Source organism: Camelus ferus, chromosome 19 (genome assembly GCF_009834535.1).
Source record: "Camelus ferus isolate YT-003-E chromosome 19, BCGSAC_Cfer_1.0, whole genome shotgun sequence".
NCBI lineage: Eukaryota > Metazoa > Chordata > Mammalia > Artiodactyla > Camelidae > Camelus > Camelus ferus.
The window spans coordinates 36,807,779-36,832,920 of record NC_045714.1 but is presented as its reverse complement, the minus strand read 5'-3'; the positions used below and the strand labels follow the sequence as shown (position 1 = coordinate 36,832,920).

The following is a 25,142-nucleotide window of genomic DNA, read 5'->3' as shown; positions in this document are numbered from 1 at the left end:
TATTGTATTCATAGTGACTATATTTGTGCAGGAATCTACTTATTTCACCATATCTTCTTGTGTAGTCATGCCTGAGCACTAATATATTATAAAATATTTTCTTATATATTATACATTAGAATATTTATCCTAAAATTATGGGACTAAGGTAGGCTATAGTACCCATAAATTTCATTTTAGGAGAGTAAAGATGGGGGAGAATGTTATAATTTATTTGTTGAAAAGTGGTAGGGTGGGAAATGATTTGGTAAGAACCACTGTATTAGGGCATATGTTATCAAAAGAGGACTGGGGAAAATTAAGTAATCTAGAATGAGCCTGGAAGACAAATGGTTGACTGTAAAATAAACCACCAAAGTAGACAATTAAAGGTCTTTCAAGCAGAACACTTCAAGATGAAAAAACTTTCTAAAATTGTTGAGGGGGGCAGGGTGTAGCTCAGTGAGAGAGCACATGCTTAGCATGCACGAGGTCCCAGGTTCAACCCCCAGTACCTTCCTTTAAAAAAAAAAAAAGAAAGAAAAAGAAAAGAAAATTGTTAGAAATACAAGAAAATCTGGCCAAAATGCAGTTATAGCTAGTTTTTAGCATACTTCTCTCTCAGAAAATGACAGATCCAAATCAGCAAAAAAAATGTGTGTTAAGAATAGAAGAAGTCAATAGCAAGTCTAGTTTTTAACATAAAAAGAGAGACAAAGAAAAGTGAGCCATACAGAACAGCTGCTAAGGGAGACATCACAGCATACTAGGAATGTACCCAACTTCCAGGCATCAGACAACTGGGGTCACAATCTCATCTCTGCCACTTTCTAGCTATGTGATTCTGGCCACAGTTCTGTCTCTCATGTGTAAAGAGGGGTAACAGCTCCATGTGAGGATTAAATGAGATAATGTACGTACACCACAGTCTAAGTACTGAAGTACTTCAAATTCAGTAAATGTTGGCAGCTGAGAACACTGTTGTTGTCACGGCCCTCACCATACAGCTACCACTGCATAAAGCCAGGGCCATAATGTGGTCCAAGCTGCTGAAAGATGCTAGTGAGATGTTTTGTAATTTTTTACTCCATAGGGAATCTAATAATAGAAATTGTAGGGGCAACCCTGGAAACTAGCAGCCCTTTGGTTCTCTGCTCTGACACATCTCAGCACCCAAACTCCAAAGAACCTTCTGCAGTAAACTTTTATGAGTACATGACAGAGCTCTGTTCAAAACTCATCTTGGGTGAAGTTTGTTAGGGGCCTTTTTGTTTCTTTCCAAATTTAATGGTGGCTGAGGACGCATGTGCCAGGCATTCCAAATGTGACAATGACCAAAGCACAGGAGGTGGTGGTCTCTCCATTTCAGAAATGAATAACTGGGGGCACAGAGAGCCTTACTTGTGTAAGATCACATAGCTAGTTAGGGTGCAGAGCCAAGATTTAAATTTAGATATGCCTCACCCCTGACCTAAACATCTCACTTTCACCTCCAAGACCATGTTTCACATCTCTCTTGCTTAATTTTAAAAACGTTTTATTCTGGAGTTAAACTCAGATTTATAGAAACATTTCAGGAATAGTACAAAGAATTCTCATTTACTCTTTACCCAAACTTCCTAAATGTGAATATTTTTTATCTCATTTCCTTTTAATTCTCTACTTTATTTCTGAACCATATCAGAATAAGTGATATCCCTTTATTCTTAAATACTTCATTGTGTATTTCCTAAAATTTGCTTTACCACTTTTGATCATATAATGATAATAGCAATAAGGTATGAAGCGAGATCAATTTCAAACAAGAACACTTAGAATTCTAATATTCTTAATATTGTTTTATTTTATCAGTAGGAAAAAGCAATGCTGACACTACTTTGTTTTATCGCTGAGTGGAAAAGAAATGCATGGATTCAATCTGAATTTGTCATTACCATGCTGCTTATGCCACTTACTAAGATTGTGGTGTCTATCACGAACTTCTCGATGTTCTAGCATCTTGTTGGGTTCACGATACAGGTGAGAAGTTGCAATATCTTCTAAGGTGTAGTGCTGAAGAGGCGGAGGAGTAGGATGGAATTGGCCCCCAGGATTCATGAGGGGCACATTGAGGGCAGGACTGTGCCGGGGAGCTGGGCTAATGGTACACACTCTCTTGGCAGGAGGCTCAGGAGGAATTGTATCTCTTTCAAAGCTGCTCTCTTCCCTCCTGTAGAAGAATTGGAAATACATATCTGAGCCCATCAACAAGTGCTCATGTAAACATTTCCTGAGCACCTACTTGGTGCTAAGTCTTGTGCGATGCACTTTCACAAAAAGGAAGATAAGAAAAGGTATAACATGAGGCCTGAACTAAATGTCTTCAGGGGCCAGGCAGATAATGGAAATTGCTGATTTATCCCAGCATGAAAAGAGAGGTCAAATTCATCCATAACCAAGCAGAAACATCTCAACCTCATGAAGCAAAGGAGAAACTTAAGGAGATGACAGCATTTTCTTATGTGATAGGAATATGGAGGATTATGGGTTCAAATACATTTAGGAATGTTTCAAGGTCAAATCTGCTACTGTGGAGGTCAGTGATTGGAAACAAACAATTCTCCACATGGAAGAAAAAGGCTTACATAATTAACAAACACACTTGTGAATTTGTAGGATTTTTTACATTTGCTTCAACTGTAAGAAATTTTCCGCTGTTGTTAAAATGTTGTTTCCTTGACAAACCATAGTAAATAGTCGTAGACACTTGTAGATAAATTTCCAGAATAAATTAAATTAATTTCAATCTTCAAAGTAAAGCTGATTCATTAACTGTTATACTTTTAAAGACTTCACATATCAGGAAAAAAAATGCCTTGAGCAGATTGTATTTCTTATGGTTCTGGAGCAGGGGACCCATAGAATGTTCTAGAGCAGAATTTATCAGCAGGGGTATTCAGTCATCTGAAGAGTTGAGAAGCATTCTGCTGCCTGATGGGACAATGCAAAACTAATCTTGGAAATTCTGAATCCATACTTCAATATAACCACAGTAATCAAGTTCTCTTTCTTTCACAAGCAAAGGGGAAAGCTCAGAGCAGTTCCAGAAAAGCAAGGACAATAAAGCTCTTCTCTGCTCACCTCTCCGGACTGGGCCTCTTTCCATTTCCATGCACCTCCATGAGCAGCTCAGAAGAGTCAGCAGGGGATGCAATACTCGTGTTGAGCAGAAGGTGTTCGTGCTGAGCCAGGTACTGGGATGGGGTTTGCTTGGCGGCCCGAGCGCAGTGCAGCAGTTCTCGCTGCAGAAGAGGCAGGTTGGCCTTGAAAAGAAAAGGCAGGGGCTGGAAGGCAGCTGCCCCAGTGTTGGGCCCAACACAACCAGGCTCAGCACCTCAAAAGGCATTCACAAACAAGATGACACAGAAGTCCTTCTCTCTCTGTCAATCTAATTTTCATATGCATCTCTGAATAAAGTGAGATCTATTATACTGAACTTCAATTACTGTTAACTTGTCTCTTACCCCCACAAGATGTAAATCCTCTTAAGGAAGAGACTTTTTTATTCACCTCTGTGGCCTAGTACAGCTCAATAAAGGTTTGTTGTGCATAATAATTTAAAAACTTAGGCATTTTTGAAGACTTTGGTCAAAGAAAATTAGTACTGCCTACATGGGAGTAGGAGGACTTTACTCTTTATCATTGTAAGTCCTGGTTTCTCTCTTCTGAATCCTAACCCATTTCTGATAGCACTACTCAACCTTGCCTTCATGTGCTCTACGAGAGTTGCCATGAATTCTGGAAACAGTGATTATTCTGGGTTGGTTGGAACATGGGGTTTTTAAAAAAGCAGTGGGAGTGATGGAAATTAAGACATCAAGCCTAAGACTAGACGAGGATTTGAGGATACACTGAGAAACCATGGACAGAATGTATTTCTTATCATGGTACTCTAGTTGAGAACATTTCCTTATTTTGTAAAAAAGATAATTATGTACTGATTATTTTTCCTTCTCTTCAAACTCAGAAAATCTTTAATAGGACAAATAATACAAAAAACCTTGACACCTTTAAACTTAACTATAAGTCCTTCATATTTAAAACATACCTTTTCATATTAATTTTATTAAAAAAAGAATATTCCCCCAAATTTAAAAATAATTTAGACTGAGTCCATTAGTAAGTCCTCATCCCAAGGGAAACAGATGAGCAAGTGAAAGGAGAGTTTAATACATGCAAGTAGTCATCCTTTCACCAACAGTTAATTTAGCAGGCACCATAATTAGTGACTGTTTTAAAGCAGAAATAAATTGACAAAAACCCAAATGTTAGCCAAAAAGCTGCCATAACAACCTACCTCATGCTGTTTTCTAAAATAACAAGAGTTAAGAATAGGGAATTTGATGATATAAAACACTTTTAAAGTCTGTTCTATAACCTCAATCTTGCAGCAACTGTAAAAACTTAAAAAAAATAGCATGTCAGATTTTTACATTTGTGACATACGTACGCCCTTTGGTGAATTTTTAAAATGCTAATCATTTCTTATTAACAGAAATTTCCCAACTCTCTCTTTAATCTGGAATCCTGGGGGAAATAATTATCTATTGGATCTGACATACAGAAAAGAGACCAAGATAGAACACACAGTTGTTTCAAGGCTGGAAAAGGTTATCTCAGACTGCTCTGAAAGGCTGAGCATGAATGCCATCAGAACAGTGCCACAACACAGGCCAAACACCCAAGATCTATGCACTTTCCTGCATGTCTGCAATATTCTAACTTTAAAAGTTTTTAAAAACCAGAATCAGTACTTCAATAAGATGACCATCTTTTGTTTTGAACACCACACAAACTTTATTTGCATATCCATGTCAGCTATTTCTGAACATGTACCAATGAAGACAAGGCCTTTTCTCTCAGGCCTGTTACTGAAGTATCAATTAACACAAATTCAAGTCAAACTTACATACTGTTCACAAGTAATTCTTAGCTCCTATTTTAGTATGATCATCACAGGGGAAAAAAAAACCCTTTTCCTGAGAAGAATGACCCATTTTTTGATGCTATTCCATTTTCTTAGGAAATGAAAGTAAAGTAAAAGAAGGTAAAAGGGGCATATTTATTTGATCAGATATTTTAGGCTTGTAAATCAAGAGACAAAGTTGCAGATATTATGTGATACTCATAAAAAAAGAGAGAAAGTTTTTTTTTTTTAAACAAGTCTACTACTAGTGAAAGAATGGAATTCATATGTCCGGGGTGGATTGAGGATAACATTTAGCTTAACTGGGATTCAAAGTTAGTGTTCCTTATTACTAAGTCAATCACAGGTGTTCATCTGTAAAAATGATTCTTCTCTCCAGGGCCTTTGCAAAACTATGTGGTAGGCTGGATTTGGGTCATAGGTTTCCAAACTATGCCTGGTCTAGAATATACTGTGTCTGACTCTAGTCTTTCATTAGCTTTGAGCTATTACAACTCTGCAAGTTATGGATAACCAATAGCAATGCAAAAAAAACAAGAAAACAAAAAAAACTTGTTATCTTTGGACAAGCACAAAATTACATACAGATTCTTTACTCCCTGGCCACAATCAAAAGATTACGTCCAGTCACTTCCTCTGCTAAAAGCCCAACTTCCATGACATGCACACACCTCCACCCCACTCTGTTGCCTCCTACTGCTCCTTCTGTGTGTCACCAGCAGTCTCTGCATACAGACCACAACTCAAGGCTTTTGCAATTGTCATCTCATCAAGCATAAGGCTTATCCACAAACTGCACTCGTATTTCAAATAAAATAAAGATATGGAAATGTGGCAAGCTGCCCTGATTTAGATCACAGAACATGGGTCAGTAACAGATCTTGGAGAAATGTTGAAAATAAATTACATTTAGTAGTTATCTCATAAATATTACCTTGAGGAATGGAATAACAAAAGGACGAAGAGGAAAGTTTGTAGCCTCTTGGAGCTTGCAGTGAAATTCTTCAATCGTTACTGTTGAATTCTGAAAAGATAAATAACATCGTTCAACTTCTAAAACTGGATACTATCCTCCTAACATAAATCTGATAGTGCTGAACCCTTTGAAATTAAAAGGAAAAGGATAATTCCAAGAGTGCTACTGTGAACTCAGATCCCTCTCAAAGGTTAACCAAATTGTTTCCTTTATGAAAGAAATTCAGCCTCCTTGATTTTCTTCTCTATTACCCCAAATCTAATAAATTCCCCTCCATGCTCAGCAGTCTGGGCTGCAGAATGCGGCACTGCTTTCCTTTCATGAAGAGAGGCACTCAGGTTCCTTGTAATGAGGGGTTCATCAGAAGTCAGCTCCAGTAGAGGTAACCAAGCTTGCAATGTTTCCAGTTGAAGAGATCCCAAATCAGTACAGGATATTAACTGAAAGACTCAACAACTCAGAGCCTCATTTCTTCAGAAGTTCATTTCTTCTACTGCCTACCTCCTAGAATCAGTTCCTCATATCTTCTAAGTTGGAAGTGAAAAAAAAATAAAAGGTCTCTTCTACCCTCAAATGGTTTGTTTGCAAATCAAGCACCTCCAAATGGGCAGACTTCTACTGGTAAGATTTTGTTATTACCAGGAAAAGTATTAGCACTTCCTCTGTATTTTTTCAAGTCGTCCTTTAAACTAGGTTTCTCCACTCCTCTGCTAAGGAGAATACCAATACAAGTATTTTCTTCAAAGTTCACAAAATATTTTTATTTCAATTCCCTAAAACATAGTATAATAATAAGTTAAAAACAAAACTGAGCATAAATCTGAATTCCTGCTTACCTGAAAGAATGGCCAGTTCTAGAATTTTTTTAATAAAATCATCAAGTGTTCAAAGATGTAACATGTACCACACAAATTATTCATCAGCACAATATTGCTTCTTAACAAAAGAAATGTTTGAAAACATGTAAGTCCAACAGGAAACTGCATTAAAAATTTTAATACATCATACGTCAGAACACTTAAGGGAAGGGGGGACAGATTTGTATGCATTAGTGAGGAAAGGTGTCTGTAATATACTAAGTGAAAAACCAGAAACAGCAGTGTATTTTTCAATAATCCATTCATGAAAATAACACACATTTATATAGTATTTTAAGTGTCTGGAAGGACAATTACAATAGCAGTTACTTCTGGATGTGAAATAATGTTGGGTGGTTCCAAATATTTCATGTTAATATTCAGTAAAAACTAAAATATTTCCCTTTAGGAAAAAAGGGTTTATTGAATTTAACCGTGTTAAATGAAAATTTTTGAACAGTTTACTTCATTTCATAACAAAGAAAATTCTTTTAAACCTTGAGTGCTTGTTTTAAGTACACGACATGTATACAGTGCAACCAAATCTACTGACAATCAGGAATAAAAATTAAGTATAAGAGAATGATATTCCTTCCCTATTACAGTGAATGCACTTACGCCTCAAACAGTAAATACAAATAGATTAGATCTATAAGAAGACTATGAATGACTAAGTTTCTTCTGGATGGACAAAGAAGAGAAAAGATGACCTGTGTGGCACAGAGAAATAATGATTTAAGCCAGAGAAACCGACTCAGGGCTATATATACTACAGATGCACGGCAATCCTCTCTCTAAGAGGGAAGATAAACCACTGTTCTGTTATCCTTCCCTCTCGTTCAATTATTTAATAAAAAAGAGTATAGTTGTTTGTTTCCTAACTCACAGTCTAGTGGGAAAACTGACAAGTAAGCTACTCATTACAGTATGATCACAGTACATGTGTGCTGGACACCACTGGCATGCAGAGAAGACATGTCTGAATCAGACTTAGGGGGAAAAGGAAGGCTTAACAGAAGTGTCATCTGAAGAACTCAAAGGCAGCCTTGAGAAAGATGCTTCTGAGGAAAAGAGAATGTGAGAATGCAAAATATTAAAGGAATCTGTTCTCTGGATCCCAGGGGCAACACCTATAGTGGTTTTAGAAGACAGTGTGTATAGACAGGCCACCAAACTCAAAGTTTATTTTTTAAAATTTTGAGATAATCATAGGAAGTTGCAAAAATAGCACAGATAGGTTCCTCTGTATCCTGCACCAAGGTTCCCCCAATGTTTACATTTTGTATAACTATAGTGCAATATCAAAACTAGGAAACCTACATTGGTAAAATGTGTGTATAGTTCTATGCCTATTTTATGGCATGTGTACATCCATGTAATCATAATTGCAATCAAGATACAGAAGTGTAGAAACCTTATCTGCCTTTATCTTTCCCAGTTTATAATTGTCTTAAATATATACTGACAACCATTACAATGTTGTAATTTTTGCTTCAACTACCAAATATAATTTAGAAAACTCAAGAAGCAAAGTCTATTGTATTTACCTATATTTTTACTCTTCCTATTTTTCTTCCATCTATCTTATTATTTCATGATTCTTTCTTTTATCATTCCTTTCTGTTTCAAGAACTCCCTTTAGACATTCTTTCAGAATATGTCTGCTGGAGATAAATTCTCTTAGTTTTACTTCATCTGAGAATATTTTGATCCTTCTACCCTTTATTCCAGAAGGGTATTTTTGATAGATATAAAATTCTGGGTTGACAATCTTTTCTCCCAGCACTTGAAAAATATGCCACTTCCTTCTGGCCTCCATGGATACTGATGAGAAATCTACTGTCACCAGAATTAACCCCTTAGGAGTAAGATGTTTCTTTTGCTGCTTTCAATATTTTTTGTCCTTTTGTGAGGGAGTGGGTCTTATTTGAGGTCTGCTCAGCTTTTATGAATCTGTAGGTTTGGGTCTTTTGCCAAATTCTGGAAATTTTCAGCCATCATTTTAGCCCCATACTCTTCTACTGTGACTTCGGTCTTCTCCTATAATCTTTCAAATCCCTGATGTTCCGTTCATGTTTTTCTCTCATTTTCTCTATGTTGTTAAGATTGGGTAGTTTTTTCTATCTTCTGCCTTCAAGTTCACTGATCCGTCCTCTGTCCTCTCCAGTCTATTGCTGATTCCGTCACTGAGTTTTTAACTTCATTACTGTATTTCTTCATCTGTGTTGATAATTGCTCACTGAAGCAGTTTTATGATGGCTCCTTCAAAAGCCCTGTCACATAATTCAAACATCTGGGTCAGTTCAGTGATGTCTGTTAGTTACCTTTCTCATTCCACTCAACATGATCAGGGCTTGGTATGATAAGTGATGTTCCATCATATCCTGGACATTTTGGGTTCTGTGTTAAGACTCCAGATCTTATCTATGTCTTCTGTTACTGAAGCATTCTCCACATGGTGCCATTGGGAAGAGAAGAACTTTGATTCTCAGATAGGGTATGATACTAGGCTCCCCACTCAACCTCTGCTGATATAAAGAGGGAAGGAGGGGTTCATTACTGCTGGGGAGGGGTGAGAGCTCAGGCTTCCTCTGATGGGAGGAGGAAGGGTGCCCATTATTTCATTTTTTTTCTGAGGTATTTGGTTGCAGGGTGGTCTGTGTCTAAAAGTTTTCTGTTTTGCTTCATTGCTCCTTTCCTAGTCCTTCAGCTAAAAAGAGGCCTTTTTTTGGGGGGGGGGGTGCTTATTAGTATTTCCAGGTTACTAATTTCTCTAGACCACAGTACAAGATATATGATGAAAGCACAAAACCAAGGGAACTCACTGCTATGTACTTCCTTGTGTCTCAAGGTCACTAATCAACCTGCCCTTTTCTCTCCATTTTCGAGTCTTCTTATTTTTGTTTTATATATAACATCCATTGTTTTTTCCTATATTTGTCAGGAAGAAAAGGAAGACGTATACCTTGCTGTTACACCTCTGAACCAGACTTGATATTTAATGACTATATCATATTCCATTAAACCAATGTACTGTCATTTACTCAAGCTTTAAAAAACATTTAGCTGATTCAGGTTTTTTTTGGCATTATAAATAATGTTGAACTGATAGTCTTGGTGCACACTTATTATTTTCATAGTATGAAATTTCAAGGAGAGATACTGGTAGGTCAAAGGTACTGTCCAGCTTAAGGTACCAAACTATCTGCCAGAATGTGTATTCTCCAAATAAGTAGGTGGAGTACAAAACATTTAGCTTTATCGTGCAGTGGAAATTGCCATGCTTGCTCCCTGGATTACCAATACCTTACCTCTTATACACCAAAAACATGAAATGCACACAGGTGAACTGAACTCCAGCTACCTAACAGTGTGGCCTTTTCTTTGCTAATGAAGCCTCTTCCACATGGAATGACTGTTTTAACTATTCCTTTCATAAATATAAGACCAAATAAGGTTATCATAAATAGGAAAATAAAACAATCTAAACAATCAACAAGATGAAAGGAGGGAGGGAGGGAGGAAGAGGAAGGAAGGGAAGGAAGGAGGAAAGAAGGAAGAGAAAGAGAACAGAGTGCTAAGATCAAATCTAATACATATAAGACAATCATTTTATCTATGAATAATGGCAGTTTTACTGATCCTTCTCCAATCCTTGTATCTCAGTTACTAGGCTATTATGTTCAGGATCAAACTGAAAAGACATCCTTATCTGGTTCCTAATATAGAGGGTAAGCTTTTGAAATTTCACTATTAAGCATGAGGCTTGCTATAGATTTTGCATTTATAAATACAACTGTCATCAGATTAAGGTAGTTTCTGCTATAATTGGTTTGCTAAGTGTTCACTTTTTTCCTGCACTGTCTCCAAATATATTTATAGTTTCAATATCAATTGCTATAGACTGTATGTTTTTGTTACTCCTCAAAATTCATATGTAAAAACTTCATTTCCAATATATTGATATTTGGAAGTAAGGCCTTTAGTAGGTACTAGGTCATGAGAGCAGAGAGCTTCCTTGCCTCTTCTGCCTTGTGAGGACACGCTGAGATGGCCATCTATGAACCAGGAAGTGAGTTCTCAACAGGCACTGAATCTGCTGGCATCTTGATCCTGGACTTATCAGCCTTCAGAACTGTGAGAGCTGAATATTTGTTGTTTATAAGCCACCCTGTTGGTATTCTGTTATATGAGTCTGAAAAGACTAAGATGCTGATCTTAATGAAAATCCCAGTATGTGGGAGTATACATTGGTATAACACTTGGGAAAACCATTTGACCTTATGTACTAAATACACACACAGACACACACACACACCAAAGAAATCACAGTTCCACTGTTCAGTGCAATGCTTGCACACATGTACTATGTATAAAAGTGCTCAGAGCAACATTATTTGCAATGGCCCCAGTATAGAAAAGCATTCACAGCTAGTCTAGAAAAGCCTGCATACATGGTTGGGCCATTGACTGGTGTCTAAGTCAACTGACAATTTTCTGCTCTGATTTAAACTTTCCCTAACTGGAAAGGTAAATGCACCAAGAGTCCATTAACAGATGAATAGATAAGCAAAATGGTGTGTGTGTGTGTAATGAAACAGTATTCATCCTTAAAATGGCAGAAGTGTTGGAGGGAGGGGAAAAAAAGGTAGAAAATTGTGACACATGCTACGACATGGATGAGCCTTGAGGACCTTATGCTAAGTGAAATAAATCAGACATAAAAAGACACATGCTGTGTGATTCCACTAACATGAAGTACCTAGATTATTCAAGTAGAATGGTGGTTGACAGAAGCTGGGGAAAGGTAGCAATGGGGAATCATTGTTCAATGCAGAGTTTCAGTTTTGCAAGATGAAGAGTTCTAGAGATGGATGGTAGTGATAGTTGCACAATAATGAATACACTTAATACCACTGAATTGTACATTTAAAAATGGTTAAGATGGTAAGTTTTATGCTATATGTATTTTACCACCTCCTCATGATTTCACAATTTTAAAAATTTGGGGGAAAAAAAGAAAGAAATGTTAACATAAGCACAGCCATTTAAAAGGGACAACTGGCTAACATCTATATATACTTTCACAGCTAGAAAAAGACTTTTTTTTGAAATGTGTTTCTGCCACTTTTTTTTTTTTAACTCTTGAGATGAAGCAGATTCTACTTAAAGTAATTTGCTGCTGGAACTGGCATAACATTCTGATGTCTACTTTGTTTCCAATTATGTTCCAACTCATTGTGACATTTAAAGCCAATTTTATTAGTCTAGATCCAGTAAAAGTTTTCCACAGTAGTCTAAAATTTGACCAGTAAACAGTTCCCCACCCCTTCCCAAAATAAAAACGAAAAACTTTCCCTAACAGATGAAGGTGCTGTTTTTGCAAACTCATTTATGCTAAACACTGATTTTCCTTCTAGGAGTTGGGAATTTCAGGAGGTACTAGGCAAAGAGTGTTCATGTGACCAGACCCCAGTAAAAATCTTGGGCACTGAGTCTCCAACATGGTTCCCTGGGCAGAAACATCACACATATGTTGCTATATTTTCACTGCGGGGGGAAGAGTGCACTCTGCGTGATCATTCATAGAGGGGAAAGAGCATAAGAAAGCCTACATGTGGATTCTTCCAGATCCTAACTTTGTCTCTCTCCTTTCCGATCTAGCTGTGTATCTTTATTACACCTCTCTATTAAATCTTAGCTGTGAGCACAACTATAGTGCCAAGTCCTGAGAATTGTAGCAATCTCAAAAAATGGCGGTGGTGTTGGGGTTCCCTGATTCTGCCTCAAAATGCAAACAACTCAAATGACCATCAAAAAGTATAAATTGTGGTATATTCCTATAATAAAATATTACAGAGCAATTAAAATAAACCACCTATAGCTATATAAAACAACAGGGACAGAATCTTAAATGATGAAGAAGTCATTTATTGCATCTTGTCTTGTATGAAAGTGGCTTCTTCCACACAATACTGAGTAATCTTTTAAAACAGCAGTTAGTAAACTTTTTAGTCTCAGGATCCCTCTAATTTATGTAGGTTACATCTGGTGATAATCACTAGCTCAGAAATTAAAGCTGAGAATTTAAAAAATATTTATTACTAGTCCATTTCAAAACAACTATATTTTCCCCTAAAATATAGTAAGGAGAATGGCACTGTTTGTACAGTTTTGCAAATCTCTTTGATATCTAGCTAAATAAAAAGCAGCTGGGTTCTCCTATCTGCTTCTGCATTGCAACATCCTATGTTATGTAGCCTCTAGAAAATTCCACTGTATACTCACGAGAAAATAAGACTGAAAAGGCAAGTAACATCTTAGTATTATTATGAAAAGAATTCTGACCTCCTGGACTTCCTGAAAGGGCCTTGGGGAACCCCAGGGGTCCCTCATTATACTTTGAGAACTGCAAGGTGAAAGTTTAGTGCTGTGATTCATCTTTATCACATACGCTAGGAGCACAGTATGCTTTTAGTTTAGGTAGTGTTTCAGGAATTCAATTTACAAACATTAAAAACTGGTAGCTCACATACACTGAGAGTCAAACCTACCCAGGTGTCAATGTCAGAAAATCACTCTCATACTATGGGTTTACCACAATTAATATAGAAAGAAAAATTATGTGTACCTTGAAAATCCTAAAGAAATATATTTGCATGAGAAGCTAAAGAATGTAATCCCTTTGATACTATTTATTCAGATGACAAAACTTGTAATTTTATAAATTATTATTTTGAAAATTAAGCCATTTCTCTTTTCTCTCTGGTTTGGAAACAATGCACCAGGCACTGAATATATTAAGTAACAAAACCTTGCATTAACTTACTTGAACCTCTGCGGGCTTTTTGAAACTCAGTTTTAAGACAAGGCTGCTTACTGGAATTAAATCAATACCATGAGAATCAATAAGGTAAACATTATAGATTTTGTTTCTTTGATAAACATTATTCACAACTGAAATCCATGATTCTACAGTAGTATGCAAATTAAGCTAATCTAGACTGTAGAATTTGCCACATTTATACAAGTTTGGGAATGAGAAGGAGTATGTACAACTTCTTTGCTGGCTTCAGTTCTGAGCCACATACTCAAGCAGCTTTCAATAGTGATATTGTACTTACCACCAGTGCTAGAACAAGAGTCCGCACCTTCTCCCCAATCTCAGGTGAGATGTCATTGCCAAACTGCTGCAGAGTGGTGAGGAAGCGTTTCAACTTGCTGAGCTGCCGAGCACCACAAGTGGCTGGCAATTGTTGATTTGTCAGTGCAGATGATGTGGAAGAGGCAGGACCATTGCTGAATCTCTGTGGTGGTGATGGGGCACCGTTCAGGGTAGGAGGAGAATGGTTGATGCCATTGCTTACTGAAAGAAAGACTCGGTTTAAGTGCAAAACATAAGGATCTTTGTTAATTTTTTCTTGTCTGCACTCTCCTTCATTTATTCATTTAAATTTTGTAAAGCACATGTTAAAGGAGTATATGACACTGTTTCAATTCTCAACAAGACTGCTACATAGTGAGACAGACTGACAGGTAAAAAATGGTAACAGAATAACACAGAAGTGTTAAAAAAAGAAGAGTATGAGTGCTAGAAGAGCACAGAGAAGGGACAACTAACTCTACAGATGCCAAGGGCAGGGACAAGTAGTTTTAAGACTTCCTGCAACGAGTACTGCATGAGATAAGTCTGGGAGAGTAAGTATTTCCATGCCCATCTTTTATGTAACAGCTCCTTCTCAACCTCAGGTTACCAAAGAAGCTAAGTGTTAATTAGAATATAGCATGTGAACAAGATAATCTGAAAGCAGAGAGTTATATTAATGTGAGAAATGTAGGCTATAGGTTTAATAATCTATTCCTGCTATGAGATATATATTCATGTCCATCAAAATCAGTTTCTCCCTGCCTTGACAGTGCCAAATTCTTGGTCATTCAATAAAGCATTTTCTAGGTATTATATGGGACACTTCCATCCTATATTTCTCCTCAAATTACAATACATATGATTAATTACAGTTTTCCTATTTTCCCATTGTTCTAAACACTCATTTCTTGTAGTTTTAATTTGGAACACAACTCTAGAGCTATGTTCTTATAGGTATTAAGTAAAAATCCCTTTCTTCACTGAACAATGAAATAAAATTACCTAGTGCCTAAGTGTTAATAGATTTTTGCTTAATCATACTCAGGCTTAAAAATTTAAGTAAAACTGGGTCTAAAAACATATCACCTGTACTAAGAAGCATTCTTTGACAGACTCTGCTTCTCCTAGTAGATTTAATAACTTTTCTCTGTGCTGCCTATGTACATGCTCCCATTATTTCACTTACCAAATTATACTTACTTCTTTCTGTATTTGCACTGCCTTGAAAGACTGTCTATTTCTTGATAAACACTTACACATCTGTGTATGCCATAAATTAAGCTTTTATGAACTCTGCCACAAACAAAAATTTTAAAAACTTAGCTGGCAAAGTTTTAAAAACTATTAAAAACTTTTTTTTCAAACTTTTAAAGATTTTTTCAAATTCAGTAGTAGTTCAATAATTTTATGAAACTTACTTTTTGACTCCTATAAATCAATATAATAATTTAAAATTATTTTGGAGCCAAAGAAATTAAAATAGCTGCTTGCAAGCCAAAGCATATGAAAGCAAAATATTTAGACTAAATTTCCAAATATCTAAATTAGCTAAGTACTACTCTCAGAGGGAAAAAGCAACTTATAAAAGGAAAGAACTAGATATGTGTGTGTATGTATATAAATATCTATCTTAATAGCCATTTTGAAAATGTTGAGTAGTATATGTAGAAGGCTTAATGGCATTCACTTAGATCCAAAGTCACTCTGAACCACAAGCCCAAGTAATTAAGAGGACTTACATGCTGTAGGAGTGAATGACACTGGCCTGGGTCCTCCAGGATTTATTGGTGGGAGAGGTGGCATGGTGGGAGGTGAGGATCTTGACTGTATCTTCACTTCCACAGGCGACCCAGGCATTGCTGGAACCCTTTTCTCAGGACCAACTGTAAAGAATGGAAGGAATGGGAATCAGAATTTTCTATAAGATGATAAAAAGTGACAACAATTTGAAATACCAATATATTTTCCTAGAGGATTGAGAAGTTAAAAAGATGCTTACTTAGTATAATAGGCTAAATGGTAGCCCCCAAAATATGTTCACCTCTTAATACCTTAAACTGTGAATATTTCTTTATTTGGAAAATGGGTCCTTGAAGATGTAATTAAGTTAAAGAACTTGAGAGGATGAGATCATCCTGGATTATCTAGGTGGTTTCTAAATCTAATATAAATGATGTTCTTATAAGAAGAGGAGAAAAGACAGAGACATATACCCAGAGGAAGACTACGTGAAGACATACACAGCCTCACCCAGTGAACACCATGTGACAACAGAGGCAAAGACTGGAGTGGTGCCATCTATAAGCCAAGGAATATCAAGGATTGTCAGCAACCACCTAAAACTAGGAGACAGGTATAGAACAGATTGCTCCACTGAGGCCCCAAGAAGTAATCAACCCTGATGATACCTTGAACTGTGAGAGAATAGTATTGTCTGAAGCCACCCAGTCTAGGGCACTTTGTTAAGGCAATCCTAGGAAACTAACAAGGCAGCAAGTTCAGGAGTTAATAGTGAGGACAGTGGTTGAGAAAGGAAGAAATCATGTTATAAATCCAGCTTACCTCAACTGCGTTCTTTCTTTACTTCCTATAAATTAACTAAAGTAGTGGGGGAGTGGGGAGAAGGCTAATGTGGTACTGTCCAGATTACTGAGCATCAAGTGCACGGCATGGAAAATCAGCTGTATATAAATTACTATAAATGATGAAATAACAAATGTGTATATAAATCAATAATTCTAAGTAATAAAAAAGAAGTGAAGTCAGTATCTCTGATAGCAGGAACGTCACTTATGATGTATAGTGTCCAAAAAGAAGAAAAGTACACTGACCAATTTTCATTAAATTTTATCTTGTTAAAAAAAACAAAACCAAAAACAGAAAGAAATGAGAGCTTATTCTAAACTAAAGCACAGGGTACTTCATCCTTCATCTATGGGGACAATTCATAACAAGCAGTGTTTTAACACCAGATAGCAACAAATTCCAGAGAGATTAGATAGATTAAATTTAATGACATTAAAATTAGGTCTGAGCTAATATGGGTAAGACATGAAAATGAAGAATAATATTCCAATATCTTCAAAAACTTATTTTTTCCCAATAAAGGGAACTTATTACCTTCTTGGTTAATCATAGGGCCAAGGCTACCATAATCACATTTAAATTGAGCTATATTCGTCTATATTCCAAACTTTTCACTTAAGTACCATGTATTTATTCTCCAATAGCTGCTGATTTCGAGTTAAAGTACAAGACATGGAGCCCAAAGGTTCAAATGAGAATGTTAAAGCAAAGTTTTCTTTCACTGAGATCACAGCGATAAACAGAATACATATAAAAGCATTCCTGACGCTGGCAACAAGGCACATCTTTGCACATTCAAGGGCACCTTCTAATGAGGAAAATATCCCCAAATATTATTTGTATGCTTCATTCAGTTTGCAGTGGTCATATTTGGGGAAGAGATATAATGAATATAGAAAGTCAGTCAAGGAAGCAGTGCCCCCAAGTTACAAATCCCCTGACAAAAACATGCAGCTCTCTGAGAGTCATGGGGGCAACACTCTGCTAGCCCTTCCCATCTCTCTGGTCCAGGACATTTTCTTTGTAAAATTGATGGCCGCCCTGTCTGATTAGTGGACTAATTAGCTATTGCGTTTGTCTTTTTTTTCTTGACAGTGCTTTCTCAATGCCCTTCAAAGAACAGTTGACTTGTTTCCAGCTCTTCCATCTGGGGCCCAGCTTTCTGCAGGGTGAGGGGAGAAAGGAAGGAAGGAACTGACAGTTGTCTCACACTGTTATGTGTTGTATACAGTGTGCAACAACCTGGAGGGAGCCTTTCTTCAGACCACCTGCCTTTACAGCAAGGGCGCCAAAGGCCTGAGGAGGGCTTAACAGTGAGATGTGTTTTAACACTCAGCACTTGGCAGAGTGAAAAACTCAGAGCAGCCCAACTGCAGAATGAACACTGAATTACATTCCAACTGAAAGCTTGGATATTGGGCAAAATCCAGACTCCAGAGCACTGTTTACAGATAAAAACTACTCATCTCTTATTCACGTCACTACTCACAAACCTGCAACACTAGTGTTATTCCTCATGTTTCAAGCAACAACACTGTCTAGTAGGAAAAGCACGCGTACAGAGACTGAGAGGTTTGGTGTGAATCCTCATTCTATTACTAACAATCCATGTGACTTTTACCAAATCACTTCACCTTTCTGGGCCTCATTTTCAACATATATAAAATGAGAGATAGTAAGACCTACCTGGCAGGAAAGATGTGAGGATTATAGATAATACCTAATACCTTAAAAAAGGTACTCAAGAAACAACAACGATGATTAGAAAACTATGAAGACTAGTGTCAAGTCCTGATTTCATAACTAGCCTCATGCCTATGTCCAAGTGAATATTAGCATTTGCTCCTCATGGAAAATGGGTATACTATCAACAATCCATGTGACTTCAGAGACATTGCACAGAATGATCCAAGAATTAAGAGTTGCAAAAATACCAAGTACAATATAAGGTGGTATATTTGTTGGAAGCTGAGTGGCAGGAATGCACATCATGGTGTGAAAGCTCTAGCCTGCTTTATAACCTGACAAATTCAGCAGCTGCTCAGATGGTGGATAAGAAGTACACTCCATAACAAGCATTTTAACCCTGCTTGGTGGCCAATGCATGCCTTAATGTCATCATATTTACAGTGACTTCATTTCTGAATTTTTATAAAACTGATGTTTTATAAAACATTTAGTTGAATCCCTTGAAAGAACCATATTTTAAGCTCTTTTCAATTCCAGAGAACCTTAGATAAAGTTCAAGGAGAAGAAATTTCTTTTTCTTAAGAGTGACTTGTGCCCATAAACACCACAGCTCCAACCATCAAAGAGATGAATACAGTCCTAGAAAATTAAAATAACTCTTAGTTTTATCCAAAAGGTTCAACTTGATTCAAAATATAGACTCTAAGGTACAAAGTAACTGATAATTTACTCTAAGAGTCTGTGCTTTCATTATTTTAAATATTTGGAAAATAGGGAAATATGGCCACATGCATTTTCAAAATCGCTGATGCTTCAAAGCCTGACTACATAAAGATAAAGCCAAACAACTTGAGCTAAAAAAGAGGAGGAAACATGGAAAACAATGTCAGGATAATGATTTTACCTCTTCATTGTATATAATTTGCTAAGGATGTCATGCAAATAGAAAACCAAAGAAAGAGAACAAAATAATAAAAAGTTCTCCATGTAAGAGGAGTGCTATTTTTTCCCACATAGGAATTTGAAGAATCAAACATGAAACTAAAGAGTAGAATTATTCTGTAGCACTAAAAGAAGTAATACTAAAGACAAACATAAACATCCCAGACAAGCGCTACCTGAGAAGAATCCTGCATAATAAATTGCTCACAAATGAGGGTATTTACAAATTATAAACCGCTTTTTCTTTACAGTTTTTAAAAAATTACTTTGAGGTTGACAAAGGAACAATAAATAGAAGAAGTATAAATATGAGAAGAAAAATGCAGTTATGTGAGGGGAAGGGCACCCACAAGCAACTGGAAAGAAAGGAAACTCTCAGGGCTGCAAGGGGGAAGAATATTTAGGTGAAAGAAGGAGAACTTGATGTGAAGGATGCTCTATCACTTATTTGTTGTGTGACTATGGTTTTCTTCATCTGTCCCTGGGGGTAACACTTGTAATACAGGGTTACTGTGAGGGGAACCATAACCTATGTAATAATAGCTGGTAAACACAGCAGACACTCTTACACATTTACTTCAATCAGATTAAAAATCTACTAGAGTGCTCATTTCAGCAGCACATATACTAAAATTGGAATGATACAGAGAAGATTAGCATAGCCTCTGTGTAAGGATGACATGCAAATTCAGGAAGCATTCCATATTAAAAAAAAAAAAAACCTACCAGAATTAATAATTTTATTTGGCCACTGAGATGTTTATCTATGCTGAGCTCTAGGTATAAGAAGGTAGAAGGTCAAGCACTCCTGATTATCATCCCTGAGGAAAATTAGCTGAATATATAAATCTGTCAGATGCATAGTACAGGAACACTGATCATTCCAAACAGGTTGACCAAGGAAGCCATTACCATCTGTTTCTTTAAAACAAATCAAACTAAGAAACAATTGTGACAGTTTAAAGAATTATTTTGTGGGACAGAAGCAAAGGTAGATAGTTCTCTTCTGTATATATATATAAACATACATTTATATCATTCAAAAGTCAATGCTATAAAAAGAAATACACCCTGCTCTTGTCCCTACATACCCCATCTCATAGGCAACCATTTTAATCTGTTTCTTGTGTATCTATCCATTTTTCCTCTGGGAACAAATGAGCAAATATATTACCCCACCCCTATTTATACAGAGGCAGCATAGTTACATTGAACTGAGTATCCCCAATAATGGCATTTCTGTAGCCCTGCCTTTTGCAATGCATCAGGAAATGGGTCTATCTCCCTATCCCCTGAATCTGGCCAGGCCCTCTGATTTGCTTTGGACAATATAATGTGATAGAAATGACAGAGTACCAGTTCTACACCTGTCTTGGAACCTTTAACCTGCCATGAAAGCAAATCCAGACTAGTTTCCTGGAGGATGAGGCCACACGGAGCAGAAATGAGCTGTATCAGCATACAAGGCCAGCTGATCCCCAAACATGTGAAAGCCTAACCTAATGAGTCTGATCTGCAGTTAGCTGATTGCAGACATATGAATGAGTGAGCACAACTAAGAGCAAGAGAATTTCCTGACTCACAGACTCATAAGCAAAAATAAATAAACAAAAAGCTTATTGTTTTAGGCCACTAAGTTTTAACATGGTTTGTTATATAGCAGTAGACCAATAGGTAACTGATCTATACCACATATAAACTGTACTGCTCCTTGGTTTTTTGTTTCATTTTATAATTTCACAGTATATCCTGAAATTTTTAATTCCACAACCCTGTTTTTTTTTTTTGATAGATGCATGATATTCCATCATGGGGGTGTACCACAGTTTCATTTAAACAATCCTCTACTGATAAATAATTGCATTGTTTCCAATCATTTGTAGCTGAATTTTGAGGCTCTCTAGATCCCATGCTACTGATTGCCCTGTATTTGCCAGGCTTTGGGAAAGAGATAAAAGAAGACAGGGTCCTGAGTTATGGGAAAGACAGATAAATTTAAATGTGTACAAAATACTAAGAAAGTAAAATAGAAGCATTACTTACTTATGAAAGCCAGGGAAGTCTTTATAAACCATTAAGTAGTTTACTGGGAAGGCTACATGGGCTTTCCAGGCAGCACATAAGGACAAAAGCATGAAGGATATAGTTTGAACAGTGCCCCTAAAGTTGGGATGAGAACCAAGAAAAAAATCAGGAAAAAGGTTTTCTTGACCATTTTCTCTTTAACCATTGCCAAGCATAGGTAAATGTTCTAAATGTGTAACTATAAGATGAGAAGCATTTCCAAAACTAACTATTTTAATCTGCTAAAGATAGAGGAAAGAACATCAAAATTACTGTTGCACTTATAGCCTTATAAGGCTGGCTAAACGGATGATGGGCATAGTATATGCTTAAGCATGAGCATTTCCCATCCTTGTAGCTCTGCCACAAACCTGACAACTCATGCAACTTTCTAATAACATGCAGGCTTCATATGCAGAAATAGCCAGCAATAAGTTTATAATGACAGATAAGTTATTATTCAACAAAAACTGAGGCATAAGAACTCAAGTAAAGAAATTGCAAGAAAATATTTTACAAGGGACCCTGAAGACAGAACTCAAAACAACATGAATGCTTTACCATATACTAACAACAGGGATTGAAAAAACAAATTTTTCCATTCCACATTCATAAATACACTGGAAAATTAATTTATCTAACACATTTCTACAGCTCACGGATCAGCAGCAAGCTTTTTCTACAAAGGGCAAGATAGTTAAGTATTTTGGCATTTTGGACCATATGGTCTCTGTCACAACTATTCAACTCTGCTGTGGTGGCACATTAGACAATACAAAAAGGAATGGGCTGTGTTCCAACAAAACTTTATTTGCAGACAAGCAATGGGTGCCATAGTTCGCCAATCTCTGCTATGGTTGATTTAAAAACTGGAAACATCCAGATGTCTAATTCTTACTTTTTTATTTCTATGCCTATAAAATCTTTTTCACAGCATCCACTGAAGTGGTTCATCTGAGTAACATTTTTATTTTCTTAAGATTAGGTATAAAGAGACCTTTACTTATTGATCTCCAAGGAAAATAACATAGAAAAATTATTTTAAAAACAGAAAAAAATTACATAAAGAGCACATTAAACACAGAACACTAACAACATGAAGTCAGAGCTGAGGAGTTGCAAAAATGAGGCTATTTATCTGATGTTCTTCCAAAAATCAGAGAAACTTAAGAACTTCAAAGATGACCAGCATACCTGTGAAGGACCATTTGTTTCATGATTATGCTAATTTCCTCCTTAGTCATTCCTCTTTTCTCTATCTTCTACCAGTGCAATCTGACACCAGATATAGAGATACCCAAAACATATAAATAACTCTAAAAACTCGATAGTAACAAACAACACAATTTAAAGAATGTGCAAAAAAGATTTAAAGAGACAATTCCCAAAAGAAGATATACAAACTGCCAATAAAGACATAAAAAGATGCATGACATACTAGCCATCAAAGAAGCACAAATTGTAACACATCTACAAGAAGGAACACACTACTGATATATGATGCATCCAACACCATGGATGATTACCAGAAGTACTAGACCAAGTGAAAAATGCCAGACACAACAAAACTACATACTGTATTATCCTATTTATATGAAATTTTAGACAAGACAAAATTAGTGACAAAAAGCAGATCGGTGCCTGGGACTGATGTGAAGAAACTGAATACAAAGGAGGACATTAGGTGGCATGATAAATCTTTTTATGGTGATGGAAGTATTTCATATCTGATTGTAATGGCACTAACACACTATATATACATTGCTAAAACTCAAATTGTATATATTAAATGGGTGAACTTTATTATACATAAATTATACCACAACAAGGCTGAGAAAATTAGTAAACCAAATCCAATAATGTATTTTTTTAAAATCACAATCATGTAAAGTTTATCCAAGAATGTAAGTATAACTTAGTGTTAGAAAATTCAGTAATTCGCCATATTAACAGATTTTTTTAAAAGACCTTAAAATTACCTCTATAATTACAGAAAAGCATTTGATAAAACCCAACTTCCACTCATGAATATGAATAAAACTAGAAATAGAAGATCAATTCCTTAACTTGATAAAGGGTCGCCTCTAAATACCCATATACTTATTGGTGAAATATTATAAGCAATGCCCTTCCACTCTGAAAGATAAAAATGTCCAGTATTAATGCTTGTATTCAACTTCTACTCAAGAGACGAGCCATAGCAGCATGATAGTTAATCAACCCTAATGGATAGAAGGATTGGAAAGAAAAAAACTATCATTTTGTACACAGTGGATGACTTTCTATATAGTATCAAGAGACTCTACCACCCATTATTAGAATTAATATGCAGGTTCAGCAACGTTACTAGACAAAAGTCCTACATTTTAAAAATTAATTTCATTCCTATACACCAGAAAATAAACAATAATTTCAAAAGGATATGACTATACAACAAAAATTAAACCACCTAGGAATAAATCTAACACAAGATACATAAAGCCTTTATAAAGCATATAAGTAGACTGAAAGTCATAAAAGGAGACTTACATAATTGGAAAGATCTATCATGCTGATGGATGGGAAGACTTACTACCACTAACTATTTTCTCTTTATTTTAATGATAAATTCAAAGCAATTCTTATTACATGCCAGCAAGACTTTTGGTGTAACTTGAAGAGCAATTACTACAATTTATGTGTAAGAGAAACAGGTTAAATGTACAGCAACAGAGAACACACAACTAAACTGTGGCATATTCTTAAGTGAAACAGTCAATACTATTAAAATAATTTAATGAAACTAGAGCTATATGTATCAAAAGGATAAATCCCAAAACAATGTAGCAATATTGGGTAAAAAGGGTATGTTGCAGGAAAAATATGGGTAGTACAATACTTTCATAAAGTCTAAAACCATTAAAAAATTTACATATGATAAAGAATTTATTTACATATGATATATTTACACATGTAAATGTAGTAAAATATTTTTTCAAAGCAAGAAAATAATAAACATCAAATTCAGGATAATGACTACTGCAAAGGGAAGAAAAGGAACGGATCAGGCACAGTTAAATTGTAGTTCAAATGTTTCACTTCAAAAGATCTGAAGTAAATTTTAAGATAAAACATTAAAATTTGACAAAGCTAAGAGTGACAAAGCACATGAGTGTGTGTTATACTGTGCTTTTTTCTTATTTTGTCTACTTGAAATACTTCTTAAGAAATGGGGAAAATGGTCATAACGCAGGAAGAAACTACTTACAAGGCTGTTACAGTGGGAGATGATTGTGGACTGGGAGAGGAGTAGCAATGGGAATTGAAAAAGGGGGTAGATTTCAAAAATATTTAGAGTTAGAATAAATAGGATTTGTTGATTGATTACATACAGTAAATAAGTTAGGGAACAACTGGAATTATTGGCCAAGGTAGAGGCCACCAGAGGGAGGATGAATATGTCAGAGGGGAGAAATGATGAGTTCAGTATTGGCCATACTGCTTTCATGATGCCTCTGAGATAGCCAATTGGAGGTTCCTAAGTGATAAATTAAAAAGTTTAGAGTTGAATAGTCTGGTCTAGAATTGGGAGTTACCAGTATAAAAATGAGGAAATTATGGCTATGAGAAGTTGAAAAAAAAAAGATGTGATGTTTGAAAATAAAACTAAATTAAATTATGCCTGCTGATTTTTATTCTATTAACTTTCACTTCATTTTCAGTATTGATTAAGAATAGCTAGTGACTGGAGATGCTGCTTCAGGGAAGATCCCCAGTGTTCAGTATTACGTGCTGCAAATAATAAACCCTTCCTTCTTGGGTGGGAGGGTATAGTTAGTGACTATTATACACTAAATGTATGTTCGCACATTAGTAGTTTATTCAGATCTTCTTCAAGCTGTTAATCAGTTTCTTTGGATTAGTGATATAGTAATAGATTTACAACATGTTTACAAG

At 36.0% G+C, this 25,142-nt stretch overlaps 1 protein-coding gene and 1 non-coding gene across 4 annotated transcripts in view; one reads left to right on the top strand and one right to left on the bottom strand.

Annotated features, from left to right (window-relative positions):
• CBFA2T2 (CBFA2/RUNX1 partner transcriptional co-repressor 2) overlaps positions 1-25,142 on the bottom strand; it is a 130,773-nt gene that overhangs the window by 22,649 nt on the left and 82,982 nt on the right. For 2 of the 3 annotated variants that reach the window (XM_032462117.1, XM_032462118.1), the window contains exons 2-6: positions 15,665-15,808; positions 13,903-14,144; positions 5,880-5,969; positions 3,100-3,281; positions 1,935-2,188 (exon numbers count right to left, since the gene is read on the bottom strand). In XM_032462117.1, the coding sequence (XP_032318008.1) occupies positions 1,935-2,188; positions 3,100-3,281; positions 5,880-5,969; positions 13,903-14,144; positions 15,665-15,808 (912 nt within the window). Of the gene's footprint in view, positions 1-1,934; positions 2,189-3,099; positions 3,282-5,879; positions 5,970-13,902; positions 14,145-15,664; positions 15,809-21,185; positions 21,303-25,142 lie in introns of all 3 variants that reach the window. The other variant, XM_032462119.1, reaches the window with a different exon arrangement.
• LOC116658051 lies at positions 19,746-19,852 on the top strand. The gene has a single exon (XR_004313254.1). It is a non-coding gene; the product is annotated as a U6 spliceosomal RNA (small nuclear RNA).